This window comes from Accipiter gentilis, chromosome 12 (genome assembly GCF_929443795.1).
Source record: "Accipiter gentilis chromosome 12, bAccGen1.1, whole genome shotgun sequence".
NCBI lineage: Eukaryota > Metazoa > Chordata > Aves > Accipitriformes > Accipitridae > Astur > Astur gentilis.
This window is the reverse complement of record NC_064891.1, coordinates 30899173-30920409: the sequence shown is the minus strand read 5'-3', so window position 1 is coordinate 30920409 and position 21237 is coordinate 30899173. Positions and strand designations below refer to the sequence as shown.

At 43.7% G+C, this 21237-nt stretch overlaps 1 protein-coding gene across 2 annotated transcripts; it reads left to right on the top strand.

The window, feature by feature from the left end:
- Positions 1-751: 751 nt before the first annotated feature.
- Positions 752-18870, top strand: FAM241A (family with sequence similarity 241 member A). 2 transcript variants are annotated; one of them, XR_007507796.1, is made up of 3 exons: positions 752-886; positions 15040-15354; positions 18275-18285. XR_007507796.1 is itself a non-coding variant. In XM_049815090.1 (2 exons), the coding sequence occupies exons 1-2, from the start codon at positions 788-790 to the stop codon at positions 15283-15285; spliced, it is 345 nt and encodes a 114-aa protein (XP_049671047.1). In that variant the 5' UTR covers positions 752-787; the 3' UTR covers positions 15286-18870. The 2 variants fall into 2 exon arrangements, 1 of the variants encoding a protein (XP_049671047.1); XM_049815090.1 differs by having other exon boundaries at positions 15040-18870.
- The last annotated feature ends 2367 nt before the right edge of the window (positions 18871-21237 follow it).

The following is a 21237-nucleotide window of genomic DNA, read 5'->3' as shown; positions in this document are numbered from 1 at the left end:
TCGCTCTTTCTTTTGCTCTGCTTTCTTTTGCTCTGCTTTTGCTCTGCTTTCGCTCTGCTCTGCTTTTGCTCTGCTCTGCTTTTGCTCTGCTTGCTTTCACTCTGCTTTTACTCTGCTTTCTTTTGCTCTTCTTCTGCTCTGCTTTTGCTCTGCTTTCTTTTGCTCTGCTTTTGCTCTGCTTTCTTTTGCTCTGCTTTCGCTCTGCTCTGCTTTTGCTCTTTCTTTTGCTCTGCTTTCTTTTGCTCTGCTTTTGCTCGTTCTTTCGCTCTGCTTTCTTTTGCTCTGCCTTTGCTCTGCTTTCGCTCTTTCTTTTGCTCTGCTTTTGCTCTGCTTTCGCTCTGCTCTGCTTTCGCTCTGCTCTGCTTTTGCTCTGCTTGCTTTCACTCTGCTTTTACTCTGCTTTCTTTTGCTCTTCTGCTCTGCTTTTGCTCTGCTTTCTTTTGCTCTGCTTTCGCTCTGCTCTGCTTTTGCTCTTTCTTGCTCTGCTTTCTTTTGCTCTGCTTTTGCTCTTTCTTTTGCTCTGCTTTCTTTTGCTCTGCTTTTGCTCTTCTCTGCTTTCGCTCCGCTCTGCTTTCGCTCTGCTTTCTTTCGCTCTGCTTCCACCCGCAGCAAGCGGACTCCCCTCCCGACAGCGCGGGGCGGGGTTCCCTTCCCCGCCCCCCCCCCCCCCTCGCTTCCAGGGGCCGCCCCCTCGCTCCCCGCCCTCCCGCACCCCGTGACGCTCCCCCCGCCCCTCCCGGCGGTACCGGCGGGGAACGTGCGGTTCCACTTCGACCCGCAACGAGCCATGGGCTCGGCGGCGGAACTCCTACCGCCGCTCCTCGGGGAATGCGAGCGGGAAGCGGGGGCGACGTTCGCCCGGTACCGGCGGCGTACGGAGGAGCAGGTGGGTGTCAGCGGGAAAGGGGGGGGGGGGGGGGCGAGGTTTTGGGGCTACACCGGGGCGGGGGCGAGGCGCCGGGGGGGCGGGGGGGGGGGGCGTCCGCCCCCCCCCCCCGCCCCCCCGGCGCCTCGCCCCCGCCTTCAGGCAGGAGAAAACCGTAAACGCCTGGGTTTAGGCGAGCTGCGTGGGGTTGTTGCCCACGCGTGGTGCTGGAGTAACCCCCAGTGTACTCGCCCGCCCCCCTCCGAGGGGCTTAGTCCGCGTGGGAGAGGGTGGGAGCGGGGTGCCGCTGCCATCCCCGGAATTCCACGGTCGTTCGGCTCTCGGCCTGTCTTTTTAAAGACTTGGCGCTTGTTCGCTCGACTGTGTCAAGATTTCGGTCCTTTCATTGCTCGTCAAATCGAGTGTGTTGTAATTGGGGGGAAAAACGCCGAGTCGCTGTTTTGGCTTGCCTGCTTTCTTCGGGGTATGCGGTTTTATGGCGTGGTGGGTGGAAGCGGGCTTTTCGCTTAGGAAAGGAAAGGAGCCGCGTGCGGTTCCCTGTTGTTAATCGTAAAATGGCTTTTCCACGCACTCTTTGTTTTGCAGACAGCGTTTTCCCGGTGCTCAGACAAAGGCAGTGGTCTTAATGCACCTCTCTTGACGTTTCATTTAAAGAAAAAAAACAAAAAGAACACGACCTTTTTCATATTCAGTACTTAAAAATGATCCGCTCCGAATGCCTCGAGCGGTTAAGTGGGAGAAATGCACTAGCGCTGATAATTGCACAGGGACAAACAGAGCTGCTAGAGTACATCCCAAAGTAATTTCCAGACGGTTTTGTTTAATTTGTTAATCATTTCTGCTGAAAAAATCTTTTAAGATGGTCGTGTCCGCGGTCCACCGTAAGCGAGCCCTTTCGCACTAGAATAGCTTAATATTTGCGGAGTATCTGGTAGTACTTGCCTGAGGTTACAGCTAGGAGCGGGCCACTTCTGAAAGACACTGGTGCTTGAGAGTTCTCTCGGTGACCATTTATGTAAGTCGGTGCATCTGCCTTGGCCCTTTTTTCTAGAAAAATGGGGCAGAGCAGGGCCCGTACCCGAATGTCAGGTGAGGCCGGGTGCGCTGAGAGGCGCAGCAGTTCCCCTCTCTGTGTCCACAAACCCTTCTGCAGGATATCGCAGGGGGAAGAGTCAGAAATATTCGCTGGTTCTGGCTGCTGGCTTCCCTGAAAAGAGAGGTTTAAAAGTTGTGTCAGATCGTCTCGGATGCTGCTGTTCTGAAACTGGTTGTAAACTCCTCGCTCCCCGCAGGTTACGGCTGCGGCTCCCTCGGTGAGGTGTGTGGTGGCGTGGTTTCAGGGGATGGCGCGGGCTAAAGAATTGCCTTCCAGTGTTGCCTAAACACATTTCAAAATGAAGCTGGTAAAGGTACCGCTTGGGTGGCCACAGGCACGCTTGGCTGAGAAACTCTCTTCCCGCTTTGCTTAGGCACAGGGAGCCATCGCGGCCCTTTCTGACAAGTTGGGGCGTAACATCAGGATAGCAAGGCAGAAATTTTAAATAGGCCATGAGGAAGAAAGAGAAAATCCTTCCTGTTTACTGGAAATGTCGCACTGTCGTAGCGTGAAGTATTTTTTCTGCATACTGAGGTGCCAGCAGCCGGACAAATAATAAACTAGATTTGGAAATAAGGAGTATCAGTGGCCTTTATTAATACACATGGAGAATGTGAATATTGTATAACAATAAAAATAACCATAATTTGATAGTTAAAGGGGAGTATTTTATTTTTGCATGTGCGGGGAGTACTAAAGCTAGGTGTGGAGTTAGCGGTACATACACTTGCTGCAAACTTTGACTGTCACAGTCCCAGATTTCTCTTGTTCAAGGGAAGCACAGACACGTAGTTTGATTTGGAGGGGCTCCTGGGTCATCAAGCCTAATCACGTGCTGTCACTTTTTTGCTTTCGTGAATGTGTCCAGATTTCTCTCAAAATAATTGCCCTCCCGCCCGGCCTCTCTGCTCTCATGGAGGGGCTGTTGCTGAACCCTGCCATTCCGGCAGGCAGGAATCCTGTTCCCAGGCTGGGTCCTTACCTGGAGTCCCTCGTGTAGGCCTGGTGTTGTTGCTGTGTTTGCTGAGGGTGTTTGCACTGTTAATGCAACTGCAGGTCCTCAGCCTGTGTTTTCCTGTTTCGTGTTCTCTCCTGAAGTATAAATTTGTGCGGCACCTTAGTGTTACACGCGATGCAGAAGAAATGGGTCAAAGTCTGCTTTGACGATGGTGTAAATTCCTAGTTCTCTCAGCTGGTGTAAAGCCAAGCCTGCGTGAGACCAAATCCTTGGGCCTTTTTTGAGAGGTTTTTTTAGGTGACGCTCTGGGGCTGGTAACCTGGGTGTGATTTGTTTTTTCCCCGTTTCCTCCAACATAAACTCAGTTTGTGTAGGATGATACCTAGTAACATAATGCTAAAAGAATACCTTCCTGACAAGCAGGACCAAAATCGTACTCTATATACCCTTTAATATATTTTTAAAAGAGAGTACTCTGTAGGAAAGAAATCTATTTATTTAATGTCAAACCCTCTGGCTTTAATTTTCTATTGAAGCTTATTACTATGTCAGCAAGGATATGCTTAATGAAATTACTGCCAGGTACATTTTTAAAAGAATAGAAGGATATGTTATTAAATGTTATACATAGCCTTTGGAATTCATGATTGCGATAGACTGTAGAATTATGTAGTTCAGTGATTAGATTGAAAAGCTGAACTGGATGATAACGTGATTAATATCCTTTATAAGTTTGCATGCAAAGGTGAGAATAATTGCGCTTACTTCAGTCTTCAAAGCGCTGCAGAACCTGGGTAGTTTCTTCCACCTCTAATGTATTGCATTGCTGGTGTTCACAAGTGGTACGTGGAGGCACCGAAAGATTCGGGTGCTCCTGAAGCCGCGGGAGTAGGTTGCTGCTTCACCCTACGAGTTCACAATTTTTTCCTAACTGTTGATAGTTAGACGCACAAGTTGTCCTGTATTTTCAACATTGCTAGAGTTAAGGACCTCTAATCACCTTCCTTAACCCACTTTCTAAAATAGGTTAGCCTTTGTCATGTTACTACAGTCTAAATCTCATCAACGCCTATAAATTAAATGACAAAATGAAAATAGAAAAGTGGAATGCCTGCGAGTGTGTAATAATAAAAAGGGAGGCAAAAGTCCTGCATTACACTAGGGCATGAGGTGTGGTGTTGTTAGCAGGAGACACACCACCTGGTCCATCCGTAGGGACTTTGGAGCCGAGCTGTGTTACAGCAGGCAGGGTTCCTGAAAGCTGTGGCACTGTGGCTGTTTTCTGTACTGAAAATTGTCTGTCTAGGCAGTAATGGGTTTTAGTCTCTTGTAATCTTAAGTTGAAGGCAATGGCAAAATTCCCAGTTGCGTCAGTGAGGCCAGGATCTCCACCTCGCGCTGGTTTAGGATGCATAGATTCCGAAGTGCTGTCCAACAGCTAAGCTAAAACAATGCTTCTCTTAGAAAATGTCTAAATGTAGAGTTAATATGTGATACGTGTATTCACAAGTAGATAAATTAGCTTAGACAGTCACCTTTTAATTGATGTTGTATTATTAGTTAGAACGACGTTTTATCTCTGTAAGTGGAATATTTTATCTTCTAATAGATGGGTTCAGATTTAGAGGAGCTATTACAAAAGGTTTTTGGTGCTTTCCGTTGAGAATTATGTTGAAGAGGTATGGGTGTCTTAACGAAGTTCAAGTCCTGAACTTTTTGAGTAAGCTTCCAGTATCACTAGTATTTCTCCAGCACGGAAAGAATGAGCAGAAACAAAACTAGAGGGTAATAGCAACAGCCTTGTGGTATCCCTCATGTAAATGTTTCATTGTTCATCGGACTGTAGGATGGATGGGTGCTGTGTTGCCTGGAACGGTATCATTCCAGTCGTAAGTCAGTAGAGGCCAAGAATGTTATAAAGTAAACTTGTGTGTGTGGAAACTGTGGTGCCTGTCCTGGTTTTGGCTGGGATAGAGTTAATTTTCTTCCTAGTAGCTGGGTATAGTGCTATGTTTTGGGTTCAGTATGAGAAAAATGTTGATAACACACTGATGTTTTCAGCTGTTGCCAAGTAATGTTTAGACTAAGTCAAGGATTTTTCAACTTCTCATGCCTAGCCAGCAAGAAGTCTGGAGGGGCACAAGAAGTTGGGAGGAGACACAACTAGGACAGCTGACCCAAACTGGCCAAAGGGGTATTCCAGACCATGGGACGTCATGCCCAGTATATAAACTGGGGGGAGTTGGCCTGGGGGGGGCTGGATCACTGCTCAGAAACTAACTGGGCATCGGTCAGCAAGTGGTGAGCCATCGCTTGGTTCTCTTGGGTTATATTTCACTCTCTTTTTGTTATCTTCCTTTCCATTATTATTGTTTCAATTATTGAACTGTTCTTATCTCACCCATGAGCTTTACTTCTTTTCGATTCTCTCCCCCATCCCACCAGGGTGGGAGGGAGAAGAGTGAGTGAGCGGCTGCGTGGTGCTTAGTTGCTGTCTGGGGTTAAACCATGACAGTGCCTAAGGCTAGAAATCTATTTCTTATTTATTCCACACTGAGATAATCTGAAAATTGTAGGTTTCTCCTGCTTGCAGTTGTTGGGATTTGTTTCTGAACCGAAAATAGTAATACCTGACAGGGAGGGTTTAATCCCAAATGTGTTCTGGCTCTACAAATAATTTAACTCTGTTGCAGAGGTTCATAGCTGCAAAATAATTAGTGGTAATAACTTTCTAAAAAGTATTAGTGGGTATTCTGAGGCTTGACAGCATTTGAAGAAAAACAACCAAAAAACCCGTCAGACGTATCTGTAGCACCTACAACTGATAGGATAGCATGCTGCTTGAATAATGTGAAGATCCCATTTTCTTAAAGCAAAAAGTATTCTGGAGATAGAAGCGAATAGAAATTTATTCTCCTTAAAAGGCAAAATTAACAGCTGTTGGTTTTCAGCAAGCCAGTGCATTGATACCACGCTCAACGTACGGTGGTGGATTGCAAGCCTTTTGCTGGGTCAAGCTGACCAGTTTTAATGGGGGAACCCTGATAAACAAAATCCTATGGAAATGAAGTGTTGCAGGTGTAAGGAAAAGGTGGATTAGAAATTGGTTTTGATCTAGCCTCTATCTAAAATTGCAGCATGGGTGGGATCGAGTTAGAGGGACAGTAGCAGGAGGGGAAGGAGGAGTGTAAAGAGCAGCCTAAAATGGGGGAGAGAGGCAGCGGATCTTAACGGGGGTGGGGGGGAGAGGCAGGATTCCTCTCCCTCGGACCCTCCCGTGCTGGGTTCTTGTCTGTGACACTTTCTCATCTGGTGCCGCATTAGTGGGGAAATTGACTCCTGAAATCATGGGACTCAATCACAGTTTATCCAGGGAAGCCTCTGCTGCTCTTGAAGCCGTCTCTGCTCTGCACATGCACCAGTTCAGTATCTGGAAAAGTCTTTTCATCTCCTTAACATAAATCCGCTCCTGGTATTTCAAAGTTTGTTCCAGCAACTGTTGATTCTAAACTTGAGTTGCCATAAAAGCAGACTAAAGGGAATCCAGTGCAGTTGCTTTTCTTATGTTGTTGCTTGTTTCTATAGAAACATCTTGTTTCTATTTTGTAAATGGTGTCTGGATTCTTGCTGTGAAATGAACTTTAACCCAATCTTTGTTCTCCAATTTTTTATTTAAACTCCCTCTAAGTATGTCACTTTGATTGGTAGCTGTTGTAAAGCACTTTTGGTATTAAGATTTTTTTCTAGTTTTCTTGCATTTGCCTATTTCTCCCAGAGGAACAAGTTAAACTTATTTTTTTTCTGTCTTGTTTTTCATCTGGAAGTGAGGTATGATTTTATCCCCCCCCCCCCCCTCATTTCCTAATCTATTAATCTTTTCATATTTAAATATCAGATTAAAATTAGCCTAGAGAACTGAACTCTTTTTTTTCTTTTCTCCAGACAGTTGAAATTAATTTTATTGTCTTACTAGTCTGTTGGCTGAGTATCAAGATCTTTTTACTGCTTACATATACAAGGTCAAATACTAATCGTTAGTTTCATGCTAGCAAAGGACACAAAGGGATACTGTTCTCTTCCTCCTGTAGTAGAAGAGGAAGAAAATCAGAAACTTTATTCCAATAAAATTATTTGCCCTTCTTGGGCAAATTTCACTTTCTTTTAATTAAACATAAGAAATCCTTTTAAGTACGAGAAGGCAGGGTGAAATCCCGGTCACGTGCCAGGTGTTACTAATAAGAAAACTGTCTGGTTTGCATATGCGGAGGAGTAGGAGGCAGAAAGCCTGCGCCCGGCCGACCCATGCGTCGCAGGGTTTTGTGCTGGAGCCCTGCGATGGGGCGAGCCTGCGGTTCGGAGAAACAGGAGGCAACAGCCTGGAACTTGCCGTTTGCTGAAACTCTCCAAAGCCGGTCCGTGGGCAGTCGGTACGCTGGGCAGTGAGGGTACCAGCGAGATTGGTTAATTCGTTCCTCTGGGACTTACCTAACTATAAAATATCTGTAGCTGTGTCTTGGCTGGTACGTGTCCCCGTCTGCACCCAACAGAAGTTGGGCTCTTATTTTGGAGGGGAGGGAACTTGTGGTTTCTTCTATCCTGGTCTCTGTCATCTGCTCGCTTTCTTCTCATATTTTTCAGTAAGATTGAGCTTGAAGTATTTTCAGTTTTAGTTTGCATCCTCTAAAAAGAGATGACTTTGTGAGGTGCTCTCTTCTGAACGTTATTGTTCCGGCTTTCAAAAATACAGGAGTATTTTTCAGTTTCTCAGTTCCTAAAGTCACATCTCTGGCTTTTTTGACATTTAAGTGCCTATGGGCTTCAGCTATCAGACACACCACCTGTTCCCTGGAGCAAAAATAACCATGACTGGAGTGAAATAGAGAGCAGTTAAATACTGCAGGGGAAACAGTTTACTTGAAAAAAAGGAAAATGTGCAGGTGGGTATGTAAATGTGATATCCCTGCGTTTCTTTAATGTCTCAGATGTTGTTAAACATGTGTTTGCTACTAAACTCAAAAGAGGTTTCTTTTCTGTCTAATGTGGAAGTAATTCTCTTAAATATGCCATCTCTTTTTTCTTTCTTTTATAACTATAAATGTGACCGATTGTGATCTGAAGCATGTTACAAATAATTTGGAGACACTGCTGCTTTTCAGTGTTGGAGATGAACTTTGTGGATACCTTTTTCCCACTCCTCTTTCTCTTTGCTTTCTTTGCCTAGCAGCAGCTACTCAACTGTAAAATCACAAGGTTTTACATGGAGAGCAGTTATTTTCCCAGTCCACTGGACTCTCCTCCTCCATTGCTGGAGTTCACATTTGTGTAATGTGCCTTTTGGGCAGTTGGTGTAAGAAGAGAGAAGGCCGATAGACTTGTACTCGGCATGGTGCTGTTGTCAAGTTGAGCGCGGGGTGGGAATTTTTCAAGTTGTCTGAGCAACAGAAGACTGTTGGGGTTTCTTCGATTCATTAGTCATGAAACATAGGAAGACGGATATTATTTGGTTTGTTTTGAAGGATCTTGTACCTTCAGAGTAGTTGAATGGATTTTATTTTTTCTTTAACAAAACATCCTGAATCTTTAGGTGGAGCAGGTCCCTTATGTTCACCCACTCCCTCCTCCCACAGAATGAAGGCTGTTGAACTTCATCCAGTTATTTCACTCAAGTCAGTGACTTAGGACTTTCCACACATGCAAGAAAATCACAAACCACACAAACCATCTCAAGATCCTTAGGCTAAGTATGGAATAGTCTGGACCAAGCTGCTGCTTCAGCAGATGAAATGCCTGGAACCTAGTGCAGCGGTGAGGTTACAGTACTGAGAATCATTGCGATCGCTTCAGAGCCCTTCAGTTTGTGTTCCTCCCAGACAATTCATCCAGCCTTCTGCTGCCTTTTCTGGTGGCCCCGCAGCACCTCACCCATCACACTAGCCTTGTGGCAGAGGGGTGCGTGATGAAGCAGGGCTGTCTTTCTTCCAGGAGGCTGGCAGGAGGCACCGGCCGCAGCTGCTGGAGCAAGCTAGGGTCGCTCTTTTCAGACCTCTGTCCAAGGATGAGCCCTGGGAAGCCCAGGATCTTCTGGCAGGGTTGGCAACCCTGAGCCCGCAGAGATTCACCTGCACACAGGTATTGCGGTGGTTTGTCACATGTGATCTGCACGTGGCCAGCAAATCCACGACATCCAGCAAGCGTGGGGTGCCCTGGGCTCCATCTCTTGCCAAGGGAAGTGCTGCAGCAGCGGCCGTGGCCCTAAGAGAAGCTGCAGGGACTTCCAAGCAGAGCCTGTTGGCAACGCTGTGTAAGGACATCTAGTCTTTGTGTAAGGACATCATTTATACTGTCCTTCAGTGAGCTAGCTAGGGTTGCTGATAGCAGAAAAAAGAAATGCTAAATCTGTGCTTCCATGCTGTTTCAATGAGCCACAGGAGAACAGCTTTCCAAGCGTGTTGGGTAGGTTCATGTCCCCTTTGGATCCATTTGTGTTCTGCATCCTCTGAGGGCTTGGCAAAGTTACTTGGTGTGATCTGCAAACGGTCAGGGGCAGGAACTTTGTGCTCCCAGCAATTTGAAGGGAAAAGACCTTGAGCTGGCTACGTTATACTTAGGAGGTGCAGACAGGGATCAGCCTTAAATGACTGTGAAAAGTTCAGTGCTAACTTTATCCTTCTTTCCTAGTGAGTAGCATATGAATCATTGCAAAGATGGATTCTTTGCAGGGGGGTATGTTCTGATGGGCTCTCCTGTTTCTCTGCATGGTCAAAACACCCTTGATAGGAAGGGGGTAAGCAAGAAAAAGTTCCTTCTGTCAGACCAGTGTGGAGCGGCCTCTGCTTGTGACTTACCATGTGCTTTCCTGAATTTAGGCAACAGTGAGTTTGAGTGTGGAAGTTTGCCATAAGCAAGGGTAGTCAGTGGTCAGAACACACGTAATTTTGCATGTTATGTTGATGACAAACATAATTGCTGAAGCCACAGCCAGATGTTTGTTGGGTTTAGTATGCTGAGTTGACTTTACCTTCTCTGTTGTTTTAACGCTAGTCCAGGAAAACATTCAATTAGACAGGAGAATTTTTGTCAGAAGCATTTCAGGGATGTAGGAGTACTAGCAGTGCTGGAAGTGGACAGAACTTGAGCTTAGTATCTCCTCTGCAACCTCCTCGGAGACTTTAATTCTGAAAAAGGTCCTTTTATGGCATCTTGCATCTGAGAGGGCACATCGTGGTTCTCCTTAAAGCATCCAAGCCCCTAAGCCCTTTGGTCATAACAACAGCTGGGTAAATTTGGTTACAGTTTCCATAGTAAAGTTCTTCAGAGTGTGGATCTTCAAGTTCTGACTTTCTGCCAGTAAACAGTGGGAGACAGCAGACAACAGCTTTGCTGATGCAAATGTGCCAGTTTGAGTAGGGAGGGAAACTTTATAACACTAAATATCTGAAAAGACAAGAGAAAACTGGGTGCTTGGTGGGAACCCTCAGGTACTTCAGGAGGCTTGTAAAGAACATTGTTTGTGCATACATGCTGAGCAACAGGACAGATCAGACACTTCCTTTTCTGTTCTATATAACTCCATTTTTAATTTTAAATAATTTAAAGTAAAAAAATAGAAACCAAATATGAAATAGAGTATGGAGTACTGTGTCCAGCTCTGGAGCCCCCAGCACAGGAAAGACTCGGACCTGTTGGAGCGGGTCCAGAGGAGGGCCATGAAGATGATCAGCGGGATGGAACACCTCTCCTGTGAGGGTAGGCTGAGAGAGTTGGGGTTGTTCAGCCTGGAGAAGAGAAGGCTCCGGGGAGACCTTATTGCAGCCTTTCACAGCTTAAAGGGGGAGTATAAGATGGGGACAGGCTTTTCCGCAGGGCCTGTTGCAGTAAGACAGCGGGTAATGGTTTTAAACTAAAAGAGGGCAGATTCAGACTAGATGTAAGGAAGAAATTTTTTGCAATGAGGGTGGTGAAACACTGGGACAGGTTGCCCAGAGAGGTGGTAGGTGCCCCATCCCTGGAAACATTCAAGGTCAGGCTGGACGGGGCTCTGAGCAGCCTGATCTAGTTGAAGATGTCCCTGCTCATTGCAGAGGGGTTGGACTAGCTGATCTTTAAAGGTCCCTTCCAACCCAAACTATTCTACAATTCTCTGAAATATTTTTAAATGACAAAAAAAAAAATATTACACTATATGAAAGCATTTAAGGAATATAAAATGAAAGGGCAATTGAGGCAATGAAGCCATGCACAGTGGTTGTATGTTTGTATAAAGGAATCTGCTAGTGTAATTTGCTCTAAGGGTGTTGATGATGCCAGTATGTCTAAATAAAATCACTTAGATGTATAATTAATTTAAATTACAGTAACGAGTAATTCATTACAGCAATTTGATAAGAAACATTAGGTTAGGAAACAAATGCAATCAGCATTTCTAATATATTCTTTTTTAGCTTCATTCACACAGGAAAGTCCCATTCTCCTTTTGCCTTCAGGAATAATCCCATATGTCTGTATCTGGTGAGTGTCTTTCAGCCAGTTGGAGGAAGGAGGGGCGGGAAGTTGGGGAGACGGTACTGCTGTTCCTCCCTTTTCAGGAGACATTTTGGGCATCCATCTATATCGATCTAGATCTCTGGCGGTACTTCTGCTCCCCAAGCCCCTCTGAACTTCCTCATCACTCCTGTCTTTCAAAGAGTGAGGACAGGCAAACAAATTACTGCAGATGAAGTAGACAGACCTCTCTTAGGTTCCCTCCTGCATTGAGGCAAATGAAGTCTGGGGGTGCCCCCTGCATAGCGCATGAAGAGCTGCTGTAAAGGCCTTGAAAGCACGCTTTCTCTGGGGCTAGTGCAGGTAAAGAAATTCCCTCCGCTCTCTCTTGATACACAAAAAATTCTTAAACGTTACGAAGCCAAGGCAGTGGCATTGATTTTTAAAACTACCAACTTTGAAACAGAAACTTCTTTTGCTTTTAAATGAGGAAGTTCTGTTTTTTTGGAGGCAGGGACTGCTCAGAACGGGTACATTTCTCTTTCCGCATTTTTCTGTTATGGTAGTGTCTGTCCAGCTTCAGGCTGATTTATTATGAAAACAGTTCTATGGAAATTAAGAGTCAGCAGGGAACTGTGTGCTTGGTTAAGACAGACAATTTCTAAAAACATGTAGAAAAGTACTTTTTTTGGGGGAAAAAAAAAAGTATTTTGTTCTAAGGATACGGTTTGAGAGCTACTGGCACAGATGCAGGACTGTACACTGTTCTACTGTCGCCCTGAAAATTGGTGAGAGAACTATTACCTGCAACGTTAAAGCTTATTTAATTTTTTTTTTAGCAATTCGGAGTATTGTAACATTATTGGTGTTTGCCCTAATGGTACTATTTTAGCTACACCTCTGAAGAAACATATTTGTCCAGCATGTGAGATATTATGCAATAGTAAAGAAAAATATGTCATGTGTGTTTTATGGCTGATCATCTGTTCTAAGCTTCACTTGTTTTTTGCTGAGTTGCCTGAAGCAAGACATACTCAGCCTGAATTAACTGAAACAGACTTTGAAATCTTGAGAATTTCCATGATCATTCTGAAAGGTTTTGTAAGCTCTTGAAAATATTTGGAAAAATAACTTGACACTTGTTTTGTACTTACACACTTGTCAGTCTCCGTGCCTAGATCGCTTTAGGATTTTGTGAATCTAACCTTGTTTGAGAAGGAGAGGGTGAGATAACGTCTTGCTTTAAAAAAAATGAAAAATACCTGGGCAGCCTAAGTAAGGTGGTATTTACTCTGTAACCTGCTTAAGAGACTCTGTGCAACTTCTTGCTGTTATCTTATCAAAGCAGAGTGGGGCTGCTAGGGAAATCCCGTGTCTTACAGCTGCCTCATACCAGGAGAGACGTCGTCAGCGTGGACAGGTACAGTTAATCGTGTTTAGCTGGCCCGGTGAGACGGAGCTGGTGGGCACATGTCTGCTGGCGGTCTCCTTGCCAGTGCTGCACTCCGCTTGCTCTGTGCAAAGGCTTCCAGGACGTTGCCGAGTGCCATTAATAATCCAGAGGCAAAGAAGTGATTCGTTTGTTTTCCTTCTCCTAGTCGCACTGGCCGCTGGCTCAAAGCCTAAGCTACTTTGCTAGAAAATACAGTGATTTCTCCTGCACACGTTGCCTGTTTCTCTCAGAAGTGGTCTCCGTGCCGCTTGATGCGAGCTGTGCGCGGAGCCCCTCCGCCATCATCCCGTAGGCACGTGTTCCCTGGGGTCTCTGCATGCAGGGAGCAAGCAAATATATTTTCCCTTCCCAGCACATCCTTTCTCTTTTCCCTAATCGTTGTGATCAATATTGTCTCCCTGTGCTCTGTGGGAGAGGAGGGATGAGCGTTCCGGTAATAACGCTGTGTCCCCGGGGTGGCAAGGCCCCTGCCCTGCCGAGTCTGCAGGAGCTCACGAGAGGCTCTGCCCTTCTCGAGGAGACTAATCTTGAAACGCTGGAATTAACGAGGCATCAACGTGAATTAAATAAAGCACAGCTAAAGCCAAAATGCTGAAAATTGGGGGTTCCATATCCAGTGAGGGGGAGAAAACAACCTGGGCCTGCGAAGCAGCAGTACTGCAGTTCTCCACAGCCAGGCTCCTGTGTAGGCCACAGAAAAACTGAACGCGATATTCATTACTGTTTAGGCTGCTTGCACCCCTCCCTTCCTGGGATTCAGTACTGAAGCTTAAACCAAAATCTTTATGAATAAGCAAATAAAAAAATACGCAAGCACACACAGCTGAGGGACCGTAGGGGTTTTGTTGGGGTTTTTTTCAGTAGCGGCTGTGGTGCTTTGCCCAACCCTCATTCAGTCAGAAGGTCCTGCATCGTGGCCTAAAGTCTGGCCTAGAAAAAATATACGAGCTTCCTTTGGTCTTTGCTGGATGTTTTTTCCGTGGGAATGGGAGTTCACTTTATTGCTCTCTAATGGAGAGCCTGGCACTGCTGTGGGAGGGAATGTCTGTTTCTCCACCGAGACCATGCTGTATAACCAGGGACAGAGAATAGCTTTCATCCTTGAAGAAAGCACTAAAGATACATGTTTGCTCTGAATCCAGGAGTAGACTAATTGCACATAGAGTTTGCAGGCAATTTGTTGGACCTATTGATCAGTTGACTGAAATATTGATGAGTAGCTGCAGCATGTGTTTTCGTTGTTGCCTAATGGAAGGATTAGAAAACTCGTGTTCATCATCTTGAAAGCGTGTTCTCCCTGTCATACCCAAACACAAGGCGATAAGGTTTTGTGCAAAGGATCTCTGGACACTGGGGAAGGTGAGATGAGATTTCAAGCTCTAATCTAGTTACAGTTTACATGTTGAAACAGTAACATGTTTTCTGCAGTGATATTTAAATATGGCATCTTCATCTAAAGATGTGCTTCTGCCTTCCTATGCATTTGCCCCATCGTTTTTCTTTTGGGGAACAGTACAGAACTTGTTTCCCATCCCCTTTGCTGTTTTGTACCACCACTTTGCATCTGTGCGGTCCTTGGGTCTGTCTGCCTTTGCCTGACTTTCACAGCTTTCTATGCCAATGTGGGAATGGATGTTTGCCTTCTTCCCAGTCGAGTCTGGTGCCCTTCCTTCAGTGGTGATAGCAGCCCTTCAGTTCCCTTTGCTTTGGTGTGAAATAGTTCATGCTTAATAGTTTTGTATTGTTCTTGTGGTTCTGAAGATACTCTGGAAATAATTTACAACAAATCTACTTCAGTCAAATCCCCTCCCTGAACTTACAAGCATCTAATTCCATTTTGGTTGCCCTGACATCCACGTTGCACAGACAGGTAAGATGTATGACCTACAGGAGAGCTTCACCCCTCTAGAGTGGCATTTGGAGGGGCGACAGGCTGTCATATGTTTGTAATATCACTTCAGATGCCCCAAGTCTGGACAAGTGAGTGTCATCCTTAACTTTGTACTGAAGTCACACACTTTCAATTTCTTGATTTAAGGAGTAGCTTTATACCACGTATGTCTTACTTTTACACATTTGAATAGAAACAGCTGAGACTCGTTCAGAATCACAGTAATAAGAATTGATTGTACAACATATTTCCTAATTTTGTCTTCTGTCCGCAGGTCCAGCAAGAACCAAGAAACCACACCACAGAACCTGTAATAGATGACTATAAAAAGATGGGGACTCTCTTTGGCGAACTGAACAAAAGCCTTATCAGAATAGGCTTCACAAGGATGTACTTTGGAGAACGGATAGTAGAACCTGTAATAATTATATTCTTCTGGCTGATGCTCTGGTTTCTTGGCCTACAAGCTCTTGGACTGGTTGCTGTTCTGTGCCTTGTCATTATTTATGTACAACAGTAAAATTTTATAGATGCTGTTCAAATTATGTATTTCAACACTGTCACTATGTCAGTGGATTTATGTGTTTAGGTAAATGGGTGGCATATCAAAAGCTGCAATGCTTCAAATTGCATTTCACTGAACTTCCAACATTTGGGGTGAGGGGTGCTAAAATTATGCATATTAAGCAAAGTCAGCAGTGCCCTACTACATCTTTGAAGGGCAAAAAAGGAGATGTTTGAAATATAATGATGTCCAATGTACTGTTCTCAGCACTCTTGGGGCCTTAGTCCAAGGATTGGATTTTGTTCCCCTCCCCCAATGTTCTTGCTTTGTATAGTGAAAATCTCTTGTCTGGTTATAAGAGAACACTTCATGTGAGTGTCCTCTTTCACTGTTGGGGGGAGCTTGTGTACTGTTTGTTCCCTGAATCTGCATAATTTGCTAGGTTTTTGCCGAAAAGCTAAATCTGCACAAGGGAGGTTTGCTAACAAACCTACAATGGCAAATATTCATAAGGTGAATACAACTTCCCAACACAAAAGCACCTTTGGTTAGTTTAGCTTATAGGAAGCTTTCCCCCAGGAAACAAGCTATGCCAGCAAAATGCTTTTATACTAATACTAGTGACTTCATACAAGGCTTCAGCTGTTGTTTAGGAGGAATCGCAGTCCTATATTGGCCAAATGGTCTAATGTAGCTCTGCCTTGGTTTTGGAAACATACTCGGCTCCTGCTGCTATTTTTCTTTCTTTTGTTTTATATTTGCTCTTTCCCCCAGCCCTTGTTCTGAAGATAAATACTGGGATAAATATTTGGATAATTCATGGACTTTGTAGGTAGTTACAGCTGCAGTGTTGGAGAGTTGCCATTCCAGACGGCAACGCTAGAATATTGTCTGCTTCCTCTGGGTCGTGTGTGAACCATCTGAACAACCAGATATGTATCAGACCAGATCTCTTAACGCTTCCCTAATTTGCTGCAGCGTGGACCCAATACAAGCTAGAAGCTGTGCATACATAAGCAAATCGGACCTGTTTCCTCATGCAAGGCAGGAAAGTAGTTGAAATCAGGTGGTCATTTTATTTAGTAGTCTTAACTGATTGATTTCCACGTGTGGCAACAAAAATGCATATCTATAGGTGCATATCATGCGCAACACAAATCAGAGGATAGGATATATACATTCAAGAGTAGGTGCAAAATTCACTCTGGCTCCCCAGGAGCCACACCAGGGGCGTATTGAATATTTCCAAGTTGAACCTGCTCGTTTAAAGCAAAACAGTAAAATGAGACAGAATCTTTACTAAATAGGCTACCAATTTAATATTTGCTGTACATTACTTTTAGTAAGAAACTTAATTGCAAAATTGACTTCATCCATGGTGGAGTGCGATTATACATTTACTGAAAGAGATATAATAGAAGATGTGAAATTTACAGAAAACTACTTAACCTTTTGCAGTGACTTTTTCCTAAACATTTTTATACTAGCAGAGATCAACAACAGATTAGTTGAAAATGCTGTCTTATCCAGAGACTTTTGAAGTTAAGGGGAGCTTCTTTATGTTCCCAGTCCTGCAACTGGATTCTGAAGGCTGATTTTATGCCTGCATGGATCATGTTGGTTGCTGGGCTCTATTTCCAGGACCCTTGGCCCCAGTCCTTACAGATCTTCCTGTTAGTGAAATAATTGTTATTTAGGGCAGTGAAGGCCCAGCTCCTCTAAAGCCTCTATGTGCCTATAAACACCATCTGTAGACGTGTCTCTGTGCTTTTCTAACGGATGTGTAGTTACCTTCTGAGAAGCCAGGTCTCCTCTCCAGACCTTCCGATGACCTTGGCTGTGGATCCCAGATGCTCTGCTGGACCGGCAGGACTGCGGGCAAGCGGGACTGAGGCTCAGCTGTGTGTTTAGATGGCAGCCGGCGTTGAGTGGCACCTCGTTAAATAGTTACACTGGTGACAGGGAAATGTTTGACAACAGAAGGTGATCCTGGATACAGGGCTTGCTTATTCACAGCTGGAAGCCCCAGAGCAAACAGCAAGTACAGGCTAAACTCAGAGGCAGGAGCTCTGTACTCACAAGTGCCTAGGGGTAAACTTTGGTTTTGTTTCAAGAAACTCAGAAAGCAGAACATCTGTTTACACCTTTGCATATTTGTATAGATATAACGGTGGGGTTTTGTGTATTCTTCTCTTGTATAAGGGCTGTACTATGAAAGCATCTTGTCATTTAAAAAAAAAAAAAAAAAAAAAAAATCCTTCCTTTCTTCCCACAGTCAAGTCACTGTTCAGAGGATCTCATCCATTTCTTTTTGTCCTGTAGGAAGAAGTGTTTCTGTGATATCCTTGTGGCAGTAATACTCTTGTGTAAAGACACTGTGCTGTGAGATGGCGTGTAGTATTTCCTTGAAGTGGTGATTTTGTTCTGTACATAAGGAATAGGGAACAATGCAGCAAGGGTGTGACTGACAAGTTCAGTGAGGACATTGTTTATATGCATGTTACCTTTTAGTATGTGCATAACTATGACTGTTTCACTCATGAAGTCGTTTCAGTTGTTCTTTCAATGTTCCATGTTTGTATACAGGTAGCTTTTGGAGTGTGTACAGTGAATGATTTATATGGTTTCTCTTAAGGGTAACTTAATAACATCTTGTCCTTCACAGAAGTTTTTCATTTTTAAAAACCTGAAAAAATAGCCCTCCTAATGGAGTTAGGTTGACTGAAAATGAAAAAAAGAAAAATAACGTATTGCATGGAGGATACCCCTCACCTGTTCTGTTTCATACATTCCACTGTATATAAGAATTTGCACTGAATCATCTGTTCTAATTTTGTGCTATTGCTATGACTTTCCTGTCATTTGCAGGAAAGGAAAGAGCAGTCAAGGAAAAAAGGGGACTAGGACAGAATCGGAGAGAAAGAGTTGGAAAATGGAATGCAGTGAAACGATGCATATGTGCGTCAAAAGAAATCTGATCGTAAAAGTGTGCCAAAAGTGAGAGGGGAATGGGTGAACAGTCCTTGTATTGTGTTCTTCCTTCCATCCAGACATAGTTCCAAGGCAGAGGAAGCACCGAACATTCAAAGGATGTCCCTAGCTAAAAAGCAGGTGGTTAATATAAAAAAAAAAAAGACAATTTCACTGTTGTCTATATAGTAAAAATTGATAATGTTATTTATATTGGTATATGTGATTATTATTGTTGATAGAACTGAAAGCACCTTTATGCATCTGTGTGTAGGACTGTATGAAGGAATTATGTCCCTTAAATCTGTGTTAAACAACAAATTATGTAATTCCTGTTGGTCAGTGTTAAAATACTGAAAGCTTTTTACATAACAGCTGTTTTTCAAAGGATGGACTCTTCAGTACTGTTTCACACCTGCCAAATGCATAAGTGCTTGAACAACTGTGTACAGAGAAGAAACTCTACGTGTAGGAGAATCTTGGAGAACCCTGTTTGCACTGAAAAATCATCACATCAAAACTGTCCATATAAAAAGGAAAAATCATATTTCTTAAATACTCTGTATTAAATGAATACTATGGAAAGCACTTTGTTATTCTTTCTAATAAAAAGTATTGCCATCAATGGGAGCTGTGAATTCCTTGTGGTGATTTGTTCAAGGTTACTTGACTCCTTTCAAAATTTCATGGTAGGCCCAGATGAAACGAGGCAGCGTTCAGATATCCACTGAAATCCGTTAACTTGCAGCTAGTGGAGAAATAACTGCAGTAGAAGAGCTGAATAAACTGTGTCAGGTCTCTGTGGTTGAGTATGCAGCAAGTTACGCTGAATTAAAAAAAAGTAGTAGAGATAGATGTTAACAAATAATGGCAACTTTATGGTGTAAAGTAGCTTGAATTTTACAGCATATCTGTTTTGTATCCAGAGCAGCCTCTGAACGAACCAGATGTGGTCAGAGGTGTGAAAAATCCTTTAAAGTGTCAATTGTTGTGCCACAGAAAGGTTTGGGTGTTTTCATTTGTGTTTTTTTTAAATATGCATAGGACAGCATATGGTTTCTAAACAAATCCTCTTCAAACTGTTCATTTTTTTTTTTATTATTTTTTTTTTCAGGTCAGAAGAGTGGTCATTCTGCCAGATCCAACAGACACCTAAATGTATCTGTGTTGCTCAGGCTGCACAGTGAGTTAAGCAGTATAGATTTCCTAAAAGTAGCAAAGTTGAATTTTGGTCCTTCAAACTCGTACTGGTGGTTGTGCACAAATAAGTAAGGTTTACTTGCCTCCTTTCACTCTGTAGTGTTGCCATCTCTAGGGCTGTTCTCTTAGAACAGTCTCTCTCTGTGCCAAGGGTTCAGGCTTTTTAATCATTTAGTCTTCTTAAAAGCTACCTAGGCAGAAAAATCTATTTTTAGTTGGATATTTTGTTTTACTGTGTGCCTGCTTAACACCAGAGTGGAGGAAATTAGAGGATTTTAAAAAATACATATATGCTGGGTAGTCACTTCTTTTTTAGGGTGTAGGGTAAAGAACTGTTGGTAGATTGGCACCAGGATTTTGAGAATAGATCGTCAATCAGCATGTGGCTTAGGCTTGTTTCAAGCTTACACAGGCAGGTAGTCTGCTAACTTCCCCTTAACTCTTGCGAATACCTCAGTTTCTTCCAAGAATGTCGCCAAATGCATATAAAATCAATATTCCTTTTGCACTCACTCTGAAGAAACTGAGCTTTCATCAGCTGTTTTACGTAGAGGAACCAAAAGGAGATGAGAATGGGAAAGGGGAATTGGAGTTACAATAGTGTTTTTAACTTGTGCGCAAGCTTGTGGTCTTTTCAAATTTTAGTCTTGTATTATCCAGATAATGTTCTTGTCTTGTATGCAGTTGTCAGAAGTCTTTATATCAGCCCCAGCCTGTATATTTTTCCTAATTAATTCGGAAGTGAAGCAGCAGAGATAATACATGCTTTTTCCCCGAAGAATTTATTAAAAACAACTCCCCCCCTACACCCAAGTGGCAGGAGGGGTTTGACAGGATAAAGCCCTTCTGAGGAGAGGAGCTGCTCTTGGTGTAGCCTCAGGTGAACCGGCTCCTTCCCAAGGTGCAGCAGGCTACCGGAGTGCCAGGGAAAACATCTTGCCCAGCCCCAGGAATCACTGAAATAGCAGGAGTCCAAGTGGCATGGAAGGGGAAGGAGCGTTACCACCACAGTCCAAGGGATTTGATCGGACAGTGTTTGAGACAGAGCTGTTACGGAGTACGGTGTCTAGGTTTTATGTTCATTAAATGTAAGTTAATTAAGCCCAGTTGTTTCTTGGCTTGGCCTGGCACATCACCTTGTGTTCAGAATGAACACGGCTTGCAGCAAATGTTTCTGCTTCTGGAACCCGTCTGTGTCTGCCTAGGCATATTTTAGACGTACCATTTACTGTTAATTGCATTTTAAAGCCTTACAAGGGAAAAGGGTTCATCCTCCAGCCCTCATTTGGATGAGGGTTTAATTAATATGTGTGAGAAGGGAGCCAAATTAGTCACTGGCAAACTGTTGAGGGCTTCCTTGTAGAAGAAGCAGCTGTTAACTGATGTGCGGGTGACAAAGGTACAAGAGATGTGGGTTTGCATGCTGTCCAGAATGGGTGGTGGAAAGTGACCGTTTTTCTGTCCTAATTCACAAATGAATTACCTGTTTTCTAATGTAGCGATCTTCCTCAAGCTAGCTGGAACATACTTCCCAGGTACAAGAGGTCTGTAGCAAAGAGATGAATTATTAGGTAAGGAAAATCCTTTGGCAACCAAAATCCTGTTCTGTAAGTATCGGACACCGAGAAGTCTCTTCTTGACTTGAATGAGGTTTGAGCTCTTTAGTGCTTTGGCTTGTTAATTCCTTATCTTGAACATTTTACCTGGTTATCCTTTTAAGTCATTCTTTCACTGATGTTCTTTCTAAAAGCTGTTAGTTCAAAATCCTTGAAAGCTGCTCCTCTGTCAATAGCTGTT

Bases quoted from the DNA above. Each gene is read 5' to 3' on its own strand.
- FAM241A (XM_049815090.1), top strand. From the start codon at position 788: ATGGGCTCGGCGGCGGAACTCCTACCGCCGCTCCTCGGGGAATGCGAG. The intron at 887-15,039 runs GTGGGTGTCAGC...TTCTGTCCGCAG, and splicing joins GGCGGCGTACGGAGGAGCAG to GTCCAGCAAGAACCAAGAAA.